The sequence below is a fragment of the Maylandia zebra genome, linkage group LG17 (genome assembly GCF_041146795.1).
Source record: "Maylandia zebra isolate NMK-2024a linkage group LG17, Mzebra_GT3a, whole genome shotgun sequence".
Taxonomy (NCBI): domain Eukaryota; kingdom Metazoa; phylum Chordata; class Actinopteri; order Cichliformes; family Cichlidae; genus Maylandia; species Maylandia zebra.
In genome coordinates, this window is record NC_135183.1 from 12,325,362 (window position 1) to 12,338,075 (window position 12,714).

The 12,714-nt window shown below is 44.1% G+C and overlaps 1 protein-coding gene across 1 annotated transcript in view; it reads left to right on the forward strand.

Moving 5' to 3' along the window:
* The window catches only part of gmds (GDP-mannose 4,6-dehydratase), a 205,686-nt gene that overhangs the window by 68,021 nt on the left and 124,951 nt on the right, over positions 1-12,714 (forward strand). The window contains exon 7 of the mRNA XM_004571763.3: positions 11,426-11,553. Coding sequence (XP_004571820.3) covers positions 11,426-11,553 — 128 coding nt within the window. The remainder of the gene's footprint in view (positions 1-11,425; positions 11,554-12,714) is intronic.

Consider the following 12,714-nt stretch of genomic DNA (forward strand, 5'->3'; position numbering starts at 1 on the left):
TCCTGTGTAGTTTTTGGCAAACCTCAGTCTTTTCACGTTTCCATTCCTTAAGTGTGGCTTCTTCACAGCCACCCTGCTGATAGGTCCTTCTTTTGACCCCCAGCTTCCCAGCTTCATCAAATTTTTAAGGACACCCTGCACACACTTCAGCGTAATGGCTCTTTAGGATCTCTGTTGGTGGAAAAATACTATTTTATGTCTGTCAGTTTTTCTTTAGATTCAGCTAAAGAAATTGGAATTTGTGTTTTTGTGAAAGGCGACAAAGTGGCTAAAGATACAATTTCAATTTGTTTCTTTGCTAAGTTGTCTGTTACGTGTTTCAAACAAAATAGGACAAGAAAGTCCAACTGAAAAACAAAACATGAAGAAATAACATTTGGCTCAAGACCTTTGCACAATACAGTACCGCATCCTGTGTAGCGTTTTCTGTAAACAATGTTCAGTCCCCAAAAAATATAGTCCTAAAGTAAAGTTGTACTTTCATAGTTTACCTTCTTTATATTGAAAGAGTCATCTTGAGTTTATATAGAACAGTATTGTAGTAAATGGCTGATTGATTAACAGCAATTGTCACATCAAAAACACGACGTCACTCCTCTTACCTAAGTAAGATGTTGGGCCAACAAAAAGGCAGCAGAACCGATGGTGAGCCATTGTTGGATTGTGTAAAAAGCTTGAATTACATGCTCTATATAAAGCCATATTCATTCACCGTGCAGCCAGGTTTCCTAACCACCTGACACACACTGTTGCACACATTCTGACACATAGTGAGTGGGTTGTAGTTGCATTTTTAATATGTGCTCTGAGTCCTGAGGGTCGCAGGCACTGGTTTAACGCGATTTACACGCCACTGCGACTCCAAATGAATACCACATGACTGCAGCCCCAGCACCATGCCCAGGTCAGCTGCTCAGGTGTTTATGATTTATTCCCTAATGAAGGCCCTGGCCACGACCTCAACCGAGGTCGGGGGTCATCCAGTAAACCCTAATGGGTTACCGCAGATAGATAAGTGTGGGAACTGGTGTAGGTTACAGCCAGTTCAGCAATGATGGCGTGCTCACCACTGGGGTCTTGTAATGGTGAATTAGTTGATATTGTTGAAACTGAAACGGTGTGTTGTGTGAGTAGAAGGAATTGGCTGAATGAGAGCAAGACGGATGGATAAATAGTGCTGAAGAAAAATGTTATTAATGAAGCAAAAAACAAAAAAAATTGCCTCTGGCTCAGACCTCTGAAGATAGTTATTCCATGGACATCATTTTAAAATACACTTCCGGGTGACAAACATAACCATCTGTTAAAGCCTAAAATATGGAGACTTTTGAATTGTGAATTAAAGACATTTATGTGAACATCCTGTGCCGCGTCCTTTCTTACACACATGCATAATAACCTTATAAGGACAAAACTCGGTGCTCTCCTTGTGAACACACTGTGAGCCTTTTTGTTCATGGTCAGCTTTCTCGTCTGCTTCGCTCATTCTGCCTCTATCTTCCCATTCTTTCCACACACACTCCTTTCCCCTGTCCTTCTCCGTCTTGCTTTATCCCATGCCGTTCGCCTCCCTTCCCCACAGTCAGCATTTTCTGCAGCGGGCCACTGGGTTTACTTCTGCCACTTCTATTCTAGTCAAACTTATGGCTGTTGTTGCTCATAAAGCAGGAACGCAGTGCTGTGATGTGGCCAGATGTCCCACGGCTGCCTTGCACAACCCAGTGTGGAGCATGTGTTGGCTGGATCGGCCAGTGTTTACCCAGGCCCCCGGGGCCCGCCGTGACCCCGCCGCTGCCACATTGAGGGGGCGTCTGGCTGTGCACTGTGTCACTCACAGGAGGGCTGCTGTTTGGGGGAAACTGGTGCTTTGAGCTGCAAAACACCCCCCCCACCCCCCCCACCCCCCACCCCCCCGGCATATTTTATCACTGTCCAAGGGTAAGGCTGTACTGTCATTCACTGGTGTGAAATACCTAACTGCTAAACTGATTAAATGGGAACTGAGAAAGTAAATGTAGCCAGAATGTAGGGTTCAGGGAATTAACCATAGTGCAAAAGTAACTAGTTCCATTACAGTGTTACCTTTTTGAAGTCAGCTTATCCTGAAGTTGTGCAGCCCACTATATTATTGCATTGCGAGTTCATATTGGTGGCATTCCCTCCACGACATGAGCAATAGGTTTTATGATTTACCTTCAAGCAACAGCTTTACCAAAAGAAGCCAGGCCATTAGTATCACTCCAGAAAAAATAATGCAAATATTTCTACAATCTAATAGCCGTCTTTTCTCTCATCACACTAGGTGACCTTAACCACAACAAAAGGAACAGCAGAATGTGCTGACCTGTTTAACATTAATGGACTGGTTGTTTAAAAAAGTATCTAAGTACCTGATGACTTTGTTGCAGAATATCATATTACTCATCACAGAAACAATAATCTGAGCATTGTAAGGCACCGCTTTGTGTCACGCTACAGCTAACACTGCAGTGTGAGGCATTATATAGATGTTTTTACTGTATTATAGTTTCTGGATAAATATAGAAATGACCATCCAGAGAAAGATATAAGAGAAAACTTCTTGACAGTTAGGCTGACAATTAAAACATAAAACCAGCAGATGTTTCAGCTGTCAGGTCCCCCTCCTGTGAAACCAGCTCCAAGTTGAGATTTGAGAAACAGACATTCTCACTGTTTTTAAGATTAGGCTTAAAACATTTTTGATAAAGCATATAATTTCTTGTGTTTATACTCCACTCTGCACGTAAATCATTGTTATTGTTAATCTCTCTTCCACAGTGTGTCTTTTATTCTGTCTCCTCTCCCAGAGCCTGTTTCTGCTGGAGCTTTCTTCCTGTTAAAAGGGAGTTTTTCCTTCCCGCTGTTGCCAAGTGCTTGTTCATAGGGGGCCGTGTGATTGTTTGGGCTGTCTCTGTATTATTGCAGGGTCTTTACCTTACAATGTGAAATACCTTGACACCACTGCTTTTGTGACTTGCACTATATAAATAAAATGGAACTGAATAAAATCCACTGAAATCAGTGCATGTCAATTAGATTTCCCAGTGATTTTAAAAATTGCACCACAGATCGCCAGAGGAATTTTGCATTACTCTCTTGCTTGCAGGCACACCCTTCTGAAAACGTCTGTAGAATTTTATAGAACTGCCTTAACTTGTTAATTCACTCATGGGAGAAAGGGGGAAAAAAGATTGCTCATTATTTGCATGTAACTCCTCCTGTTCTTTACAAACATCGTGCATGTCTGAATAAATTTCTCACTAATGAGGTCAAGGATGTCAATTTCACTGGCTCTGACATCACCACTACCCCACCTCGCCTCCCACGCACAGGAAACACGGTGAGGTCATTGTCCCGGATTACTATTGCATCTGTGTGCATTTGTGTTTGAGAAACAAATAGACGTTTGCTTTGATGAGGATTTTTTTCCTTTTAACAACCTTTACCGAGTCTCCCTTTAAAGGCGTCTGACCGAACAGTGTCCTGTCTTGTTCACTAGACAGTGTGCCGCGATGTGTCACACAGGACAACGAATGCTGGGAGTGGCTGGAGAGTTTTGATCAGATGCCCTGCCTCTCTGGAGCACTATGCAAAGGAGTTCTGTGTCTTATGACGCTCAGAATGATTTAATCCCTGCAGGAATGCATTTCTGGTTTCTCTTACCATTTCTGTAAACACCAAACTGTTCTGCCAACAAACAGATGCTTACCATTGTCCTGCAGCAAAAGGCTGGAATCAAACAGTCGGGGAAGAAAAAATAACCTGATGGAAATCCAGCGTGAAACAAAGCAAACAGAGGTCTGCATCTGCCAGGTGGTTCTCACCGCAGCTTGCCCCTTTCTGGTTATCCTAGTTATTAGCCATAACAAACAATCAGCATACTGCCTCTGAAGAGAGGGAATTAACACTCACAGGGATGCTAAATGGATTCCATAGATAGTTTGACATGTGAGACTGTGAAGTACTTCAATCTCTTGAACAGCACGATCAGCAGTGAAACCTGTGCAAACAGCCAGTCGCATGCTTATTTGTTCAGCGTATTCAACAAACACTGAATCCCTCAGAATCCAGTTTTGACAGCAGCAGGCGAAACCTTTGTTTGGTTTTTAGTTATTAATAGTGTGTTGGTGTAAGGCTGTGCAGTAAATCACTATAGTAATATTGCTTCGTGTGTGTATGTACACAGTTCATACTACTAGCCAACAACAGTTGGAGGCTGATCCTTTGGTTTATTTGGGGAAGTCCCATCCATCTCTCCTCCCTCAGTGCTCTGTGGTTCATGCTTGGCAGTATAGAATAATATACTGTTACGTTAGGCGAGAACAGCAGTTAGCATTTGGGAAGTTGAAATGGTACTGCCAAAATCAATGCTACCCCTTAAAAACATACATATACAACGGCTCAGCCCCTACATGCCTTGGATTCATCTTTCCCCCTTTCGTTGAGATTGAGCTCAAAAGGTCAGATCGCATAATAGGTTTGTAAGACGATATGTTTTCCGTTTATTGGAAAGGTTGTTTTCAAAGAAAATCTTAAGATGGGAACGACTGGGTCAGTGGACATCAAGGGGATTAGGCAGTATCTTTTGAGCCGGAGCAGCCACTTTTCAGTTTAGGGTTTTTGATTTCATTGGTAGTGTTGAGAGTGGGCTGAATGAAAGCAGCCTAAACATCAGCTGAACTATGGCCAGGTGAGGATCAGTGTTTAAATCTTCGAAGCAAAACTGATGACAGACTCGTCTCTAGCCTTCACACCTCCTACAGGCCTGTGCTATTTAGCCACAAAGGTGCTTCCCCTATTGCCTCAGTTGGTTTCAGATGTGTCACGTGGTCATGGAGGTTTCTACCTTCACTCATCCCCATCGCCGCCCTCAAATTGCTATTTGTTATCCCAGATCACCATGGTAGCCAAGAATCTTGTTGACTGAGGTGCTTGCTTTGAGTGGCATAATTGCACCACAAGTCGAGGGCACCGCCACTGCTCTCCCAACCTTTGCCAAGGCCCATCAAGGCCCTGCAGCAGGATGAGCAAACCTCAAGATGTCAGTCTGTACTATTTTAATTTAGTCAAACTACTGGATGCCGCCATCTTTATTTTAGACCCTGGGTTCAACAGTGTGGAGGCGGTGCTCTTAGTGTTAAAACTCAAGGACAACATGTATCATAAACTCCTCTCTCACTTTCTCCTTTTCTTTCTCCACACGATTTTTCACACTCCATTCATTTAGTTGCATTACACCCAGTTTTAAAAAGAAATTGTGCCTTTTTTGCTCGTTGTCTTTGACTTCTCAATCCTCCAGCTCCATTCCCAAATCTTCTTGCACCACATTTCTTTTTCTCTGCACCCTCCCTGTCAGTTGAGTCAGCCCAGAACGAGGGCAGCAGTCTGTCAGGTGTGAATAGACGCTATGTTGGCGGAGCTGAGCTCATGACCTGTCTTGGATGTAATGCAAATATTCTCCCTCGGCTGAGGCTCCAGAGATCAGTCAGAATGTGAATTGTGCAATAACAGTGATGGCAGACACTGACAGGTCTTTGGTCTGGGTGGAATTTGGCCAACCCCCCCGACCCAGGGAAGATTCCTCCTGCGAAATCACTCAGTGCTCGTGCAAGTCAGGTATTTTGTTCATAACTCAGCAGAGATAAAGAAGATGGGTATGGAATGAGTAGGCATTCGTTTTGAAGTAAATACGGCTAGTGAGTTGATCTAAATCCGAAAATGTCTGGGAGTGGAGATAGATAGATAGATAGATAGATAGATAGATATTAAGGGTTACATTTTTCACTTGAAATCTACCAGAAATCCTTTGACTCCCCAAGGCCATTTCTCAAAGACGGAGTGGGATTATGGGATTTGCAGTTCTGCTTGAATTCCAAAACAGGTGTGTAAACCCTGTGTTGAGGTAACTGAAGAGTTTCTATGACAACGCTGCGGCAATCCGAATTAGGTTTCGGCTATTTTTTCTTTTTCCACCTCCGAAACGTGGCCAGTTCAGACAGGCTCATGACAGAAATGACTCACCTGTCAAACACCTAGGGAAAAAGCTGGAATGAGTTTGTGCTTTAACTTTTTGAGGGGGAAATAGTATTTTTTTTTTAATCATCTCTGTCTTTTATACACTGTTACTGTGGTGGATACTCTCATTAAACATGACAAAAGTGAGTTCAGCATGTGTACTAATTACTCTGAGCCAAGCGTGCAGGCTCCAGACTACGTTTCAGACAGTTTTTTTTCCAACAATCAGATCACTTCCTATGAACAAGCACTTGGCGACAGTGAGAAGGAAAAACTCCCTTTTGACAGGAAGAAACCTCCAGCAGAACCAGACTCATGGAGGTCTGGCCATCTGCCACAACCCGTTGTGGGTGAGGGGAGGAGACAGGACAAAAGACACATTGTAGAAGAGAGCCAGAGATTAATAATAACCATTTAATAAATGCAGAGTGGATTATAAACACAGAGAGTGAAAAGAGGTGGCTGAAGAAATAACACTCAGTGCATCATGGGAAGCCACCAGCAAGCCTAGGCCTATTAGAATGTAACTAATAGCTCTTTTTCACTAGTCCCTGCTCTTGTCGGCTCAGCTCGACTTGACTTGGTTTTTATGGCTTTCCATTAGGTGAAAGTACCTGGTTTAAGGCATATTTAAGCACCTACTTGGCTGGAGTTCCAAGCAATGTGGCATCAACTGATGAGTCATGAGAGCATCTCCCTTACGAAAAATCAAAACCGCAATTGTTGAAACCTGGCAATAAGGGAACTGACTAACAATGGAGTCTGACAAAAAGCCATTCACTGAGCATCTGTTATACCAACTGCTAGCCGTCCTCCATTATCCACATATTTTGTGTGCGACTTTGGCCCATGTTGATATAATGAACCCACACACATTAGGGTGATTGTAATTGAAAACATCCAAAACAGAGTTCAGTGGAGCTGCATTAAGTCGAGCCTAGTAGGTACTAGTGGAAAAGTGCTATTAGAGAGGGTTCGGGGTCACAAGATCCAGCCCTAACTATACGCTTTATCAAAAAGGAAAGGTTTTTAACCCTAATCTTAAAGGGAGGGGAAGGGAGCTAAAACTGTATCTTTCAGACTAGAATAAACCCGAAAGCTGAACTAAGATCCAGTGAATCCAGTGAGGTGAATAAGGATTATTTTGGACAGTGACTCATGCAGAGCTACTCTAGTAGAGTCAAAAATTACAAATGCAGAACTGGAAATGATCATTATAGGTCACCTTTAGAGAAATATGACCTATAAACAGTACTTCTTTTACAATGTGGTTCATTAAGAGTCTGGGTACCAAGCCATTCCACAGTTTTCATTAAGAAAATAGAGAACCCGATAACATCCTGTGAGTAATCTTGGAATATACTTAGAAGGTGATGAAAACATACACCAGGTCTGAAGGTGGAAGAGGAAACTTGGAATGAAGGAAGGAAGTAGGTGTTTTTTACCTGTGCAAATATCATCTTGATAAATGTTTGGCCTAATTCAGGACTTGAGTTTACTCAGCTTTTCAGTTTTTCCAGAGCTAATGTACCATTTTTTGCCTTCCCACAACCACACAATGTGTCTTCAGAATAAATGTTACAGAGGAGAGATTTGAATAAATTACACTGTGGTTGATTTCCGAACAGTAAATGCACATAAATACGCTCTCAGACAGTAATATAAATGAGTGTGACTCAGACATTTTGAGGTCTGGGTGTGTAAGGTCTGGACCGTCACACACTATGAGACTTCACAATTCACCTTTCTTTAGCAGCACAATTCTAACGACAGAATCCGTTGAGTAACCTAGGTCGAGCTAAAATTTCCTCAAACCCGCAGTCCACTCCCCGAGTTCCCCAGAACCAAGCCCCCAGCTGACAGCTCCTGCCCTATCCTGTCTGGGCCCACGTGGCCTGGCTCTGCATTGGAGACATCTCCATACATTTCTCCTCAGCCTCCTCCTCCTTTTCCTCCCCGTACTTGGTCCCAGCTGTGCCAGCGAAGCCTGTGTGTTACGTTTTTCCTGTTGCTTCTCTGGCCAAAAAATGAAAAAGAATAGTGGAAAAAAAGAAAAGCGCTTAAGTAAGACTGAGGCTGAGAGAGAGCGCGAGTGTCAGTTTCTGGCTCGGGTTTTGCTGTCTGCTCAGTTTTCACGGCCCGTGGTTTTATTAGACTTTCCGCCGGTCTAAGGTTAAACGGCCACCACTGCCCCCTTTGGGCTCAGAGCCTCCTGTTAGCCCCCCCAGTTCCCCCCTTGCTTGCCTCTACCCCTCCTCCTGGCTGCCCTGCAGTGCTGCTGCCAGTAAAGGAAACACATTAACACCCGGGCCAGTAACAGAGCAGGCTTTGTCCATGGCCAGGCAGGCCGGTCCATTAGGTCCATGCTCTGCTCCACACTGGACCAATTAGAGAAGGCAGGGAGCAGAGCCACTCCAAACAGAGGTGTGAGCTTTACAAGGAGACTACAGGTGTGCTCAGGGGGAAATAATAGACTTTATTACTGATTGGGGTACTGTGCTATACTGTATATCTCTGCCACCTTTTTAAGAGCCAGCTTGGCTCTGCAGAGTTTTGACAACCTGTGTTTAACCTGCAAACTTGAGTTTCCCTTGGATGTTGGATCAAATCAACCCCCTGCCTTCCAGTTTACTGCAGTTACCAGTCTGGGCTCTTGTTACAGTACATTCCCTTGCACATTGCCAGGTCCTAACATACACTATATAAAGGGCTTCAGCTAATGAAAATTCTTGATGTAAAAAAATATCTTGCAATCTTTTGAAAGCTGTGTCCTGTCCATATCTGTGAAAATCTATCATATCATCTTTCAGCACCTTGACCAACCATGATACCTGCATTGTTATTTATTTATTTTTGCAGGCGTGTTGCCACTCTTTACATACCCGTGTCTTCATCGCCTTATTAGATAGTTTCCTTTAATCCAACAGTCTTGTTGCCTCTAGTTCAGATCCAGAGCTCGTTTGAAGAAGGCAAAGTTTCTCTTAGAAGCGATGTTTGGTTTTGAAGGGCCCCGTTTAGCTTGTGGCACCATGTTAGCATTAGCAGCTTCTGACAGATGACTGGAGCTAAAGGCTGATGACATGTCTAGTCCAGCTGAAAGCAAAAGCTGAACCAGTGTTTTTTTTATATGGTGGACTTCACTTGTCCAACATATATACTTGTTGTTCTTTGTAGTTTTATCGATAGCTTGTGATCAGTTGTCCTCTGTATTGACCTTCTTGTCTTTAATCAAGGCATTTGATCTGTTAGTTGCCATGAAGGAATAAGTGAACGTGGAGGCAAAAGGGGCGAGCATAAGGATTAGAGTGAGTTTTACAAGGGCCAAATCGTGATGGCTAGACGACGGGTCAGAGCCCTGTTGCTTTATCATTGAGTAAAGCTAAAATAGGACAAAAATTAAACAGTTTTCCAAAGCATTTTTCTACATAAGGGGAGAGAAACTGTTCCAAATCAAAGCAGCAGCACCTGTCTCTAAAATCGAACTAAGCCCACGAGTATGGGTTGTGTAAAACATACAGTGCAACTCATACAGCAACATTGTGTATAGGCTTTGTGGTTAATACATCCACGTGGCAGTGATGGGATAAAAACCTGTCTGGCTAATACAGATGAGAGCAAAGCTGACAATCATGAATATGTCAGTGGTAGATGAATAATTGTTGGTTAATATGATTACAGAGTTGGCGGGAGCGGCGGTATCTGCCAGAACAGATGACCTGCCAGCTTTGAGAATAGCCCCTGAGGCCAGGAGAGATGATCATGCAAAGACGGGACAGGCCTGACATCGAAGGGGGTTTCCACTGACAGTTTATGCATGCTCTGTGGACACGTGCTATTTCAAAATCTGTGTGTCAATAATTTTGATTCATAGACTTGAGAACAATAGGTGGCTTTTAGCGTTGATCTCCGTTTTGTAGTGTGATCCAGAGGAAGCAGAGTGAATGTACAAATCCTCATTTGCACTTTATTAAACTCCAGCTCAACATGGCGGCTAAGCAGCACTGACACAGGGGGCCATGTGACCTGCTACCAGCACACAAGTATGCTGTATTTTCTTAAATAAGCGTGTCTAACCTTCCCTGGTCTGTTTCTGCTCAGGCCGCCCAGGGCTGTCTCTTTCCTATGAAATAATTACTACAAATTTTGTGCGTTCGCATGATTGGGTTCATGGGATTTTCCTGCGTCTAAATGGAGGCTCTGCTCCATGTCAGGGGAACAGTGATACAGTGTCGAGACAGAGCTGTGCTATTACAGCCAGGGACGGGCGCTGACCTAAAAGGCAACATTCATCTTAAGCATGATGAGTTCAAAAACAGCATGGAGGGGCTTTTAAGAGGGCTCCGAGGGGTCCACCAGGGTTGTGGGAGATTTATGTACAGTAGAAATGTTGAATGAGCTAAAAATAACCAACACTTTGATGCAAGTTTGAAGCTTTTCTTTGAAATTGTTTTCACAGATTCTACATGTCTTCCATTTTAAACATTAGATAGGAAAGACTAGCCAGAGTGAAACTCCTTAAGGGCTAATGTGCTGCTTCAACAAAGATGGTGGTATTATTAGACATGACACCCTAATATTTAGTGTTGATTTCTATTGATATAATACTGTATTTGGGTTGGAGGGCTGGCTCCCTGCAGCATCTTTTTCCCCACAGCGTGAGCAGAGAACATGACACCGGCCCACGGTGTCCCGCCAGAACACCCAAAAGTGCTTCTAACCATTCGAGCCGCACAGAAACAGTCATTAGAAGCTCATTTGTTTTGCCACAGATCATATCGCCATGTGTGTCAGCTCAGATGAGGAGCATCGCCAGGTGATCTGGCATATGAATCAGCTGTCAGTGTGGTGTTCCTTTACTGGACACTGCAACCAGCAGAGCCAGGGTGGTCCTGTTTGGTTGTCAATTTCTCTGGAACTTCCCTGTTGTGTGTGCGTGTGTGCGATTTGTCTTGGATTTCAGCCCAGATTTGTCACCAAAAGTGAATTCGCGAGAAAAATCATTGGAGGCTCTAATGGCTGTCATGTGAGTTGGTAAAGACCTGATTTGACTCTGGGTTACTTTTTAACTTTCTCTTTTTTTTTCTTGTTTTGGCTATAAGGGGTTTGGAAGAAAAGCGGAGGTTTGGAAGGCTGTTGCCGCGTGTGCTTTTCTGTGTGTGGGGTCGACTGTTTTGAAGAAGTTTGTCTAGGATCTCTAAATTCTATTTTCATTTAGGAGGCCCTGACTTCACTTATCTGCTCCATATTTTTTCTATTTGTATTTCTTTCTTTTCTATTTGTATTTTGTGTGCACTGGGCCAAACTGAACCTCTCTTACATTTATATCCTTCGCGGAGCATAATTGAATTCAAAAGATGCTAACAAAGCATTATTAACGTGTGTGTTTTAGGTGCAAACTTTGTGACGCGTAAGATCAGCCGTTCTGTGGCAAAGATTCACCTTGGCCAACTGGAATTCTTCAGCCTGGGCAACCTGGACTCCAAGAGGGACTGGGGCCATGCCAACGACTACGTGGAGGTAAAACAAACACCGCCATTACCACACACAAGCTTAGAGGAATATATACACACACACACACAAACATACACGCACCATCACACGCATACTATCTCTGCCTCGGAGTTGAACCGGGTTCAGATGTGCACATAGTATTAACGGAGCATGTTTTCCCAGCTCATTCGAGGCCCCAATATGCGATCTGCATGAAGCCTCCTGTGATTGTCTGCCAAAAGAGAAACAGAGATAGAGAAAGAGAAGGGCAGCGGGAGGAGAGGGAGAGTGCCGCATGCTGTGAGGCCACAGAATGCACTCTGGTTTCCCACAACTCACCCATGTCCCAGATCCCTTCAGGCCCTCGTTTGCCATTCCCTGAACGCCTGCAAAAGAAAGAGAGATATTAAGGGAACGCTGCGTCCTGGGGACGATGACAGAAATACTGTGTTTGTGTTAATGTAACGGTGCCAGCAGCAAGCAGAGAAGGAGGGGTGGGGAGGTGAAACGAACAGTGGGGTCGCCACGTTGAGAAGGAGACGGAGCTGAAATTGTGTGTATGTGGGGGGGGGGTTTTTTTGTTTCTCTCCAGTACGTGTGTGTGTGTGTGTGTGTGTGTGTGTGTGTGTGTGTGTGTGTGAGGAAGCACACATTCCTGCGTGTGTGAAAGTGTGTGATAGGTTAAGGTTGAAGAACGTGTGTGTGTATGTTCAGATGAAAGACTCGACGGGTTGCCATGTCTGACAGCAGACCTCTTGCAGCAGGCTGTGTTATTATTAAGAGGTGATGGTGGTGGTGGTAGTGGGGGGTGCTCTTTGAGATGGGTGTGGAGGTGAGGAGGTTACAGCGGGGAACCTCAGTTTAACAGGAGAGCGCAGTGAGGGGGTCAAGGCATCAGAGCAGAGTGTTGCGGCTGTGGTTCGTGCTGTTAAGGCGGGGCAGGGAGCCCTCGGTGGCGTCAGCGAAGCATCAGTCACTGCGTGGTTACGGGAAGACTGCTCATCAGTCATGTCCAACGTAAGCACATTGTCATTTTTGGCTCCTGTCACAGGAAGTCTGACTTGGTTTGCGAATGATAAAATGAAAGCATATCTTGTTAGTTTTTCAAAAAGAAACTGTGATTGTATTCTGATGTCATGCACATGGTTCACAGTGGATGAAATAAAGGATGGTGCACCCAACTATCCA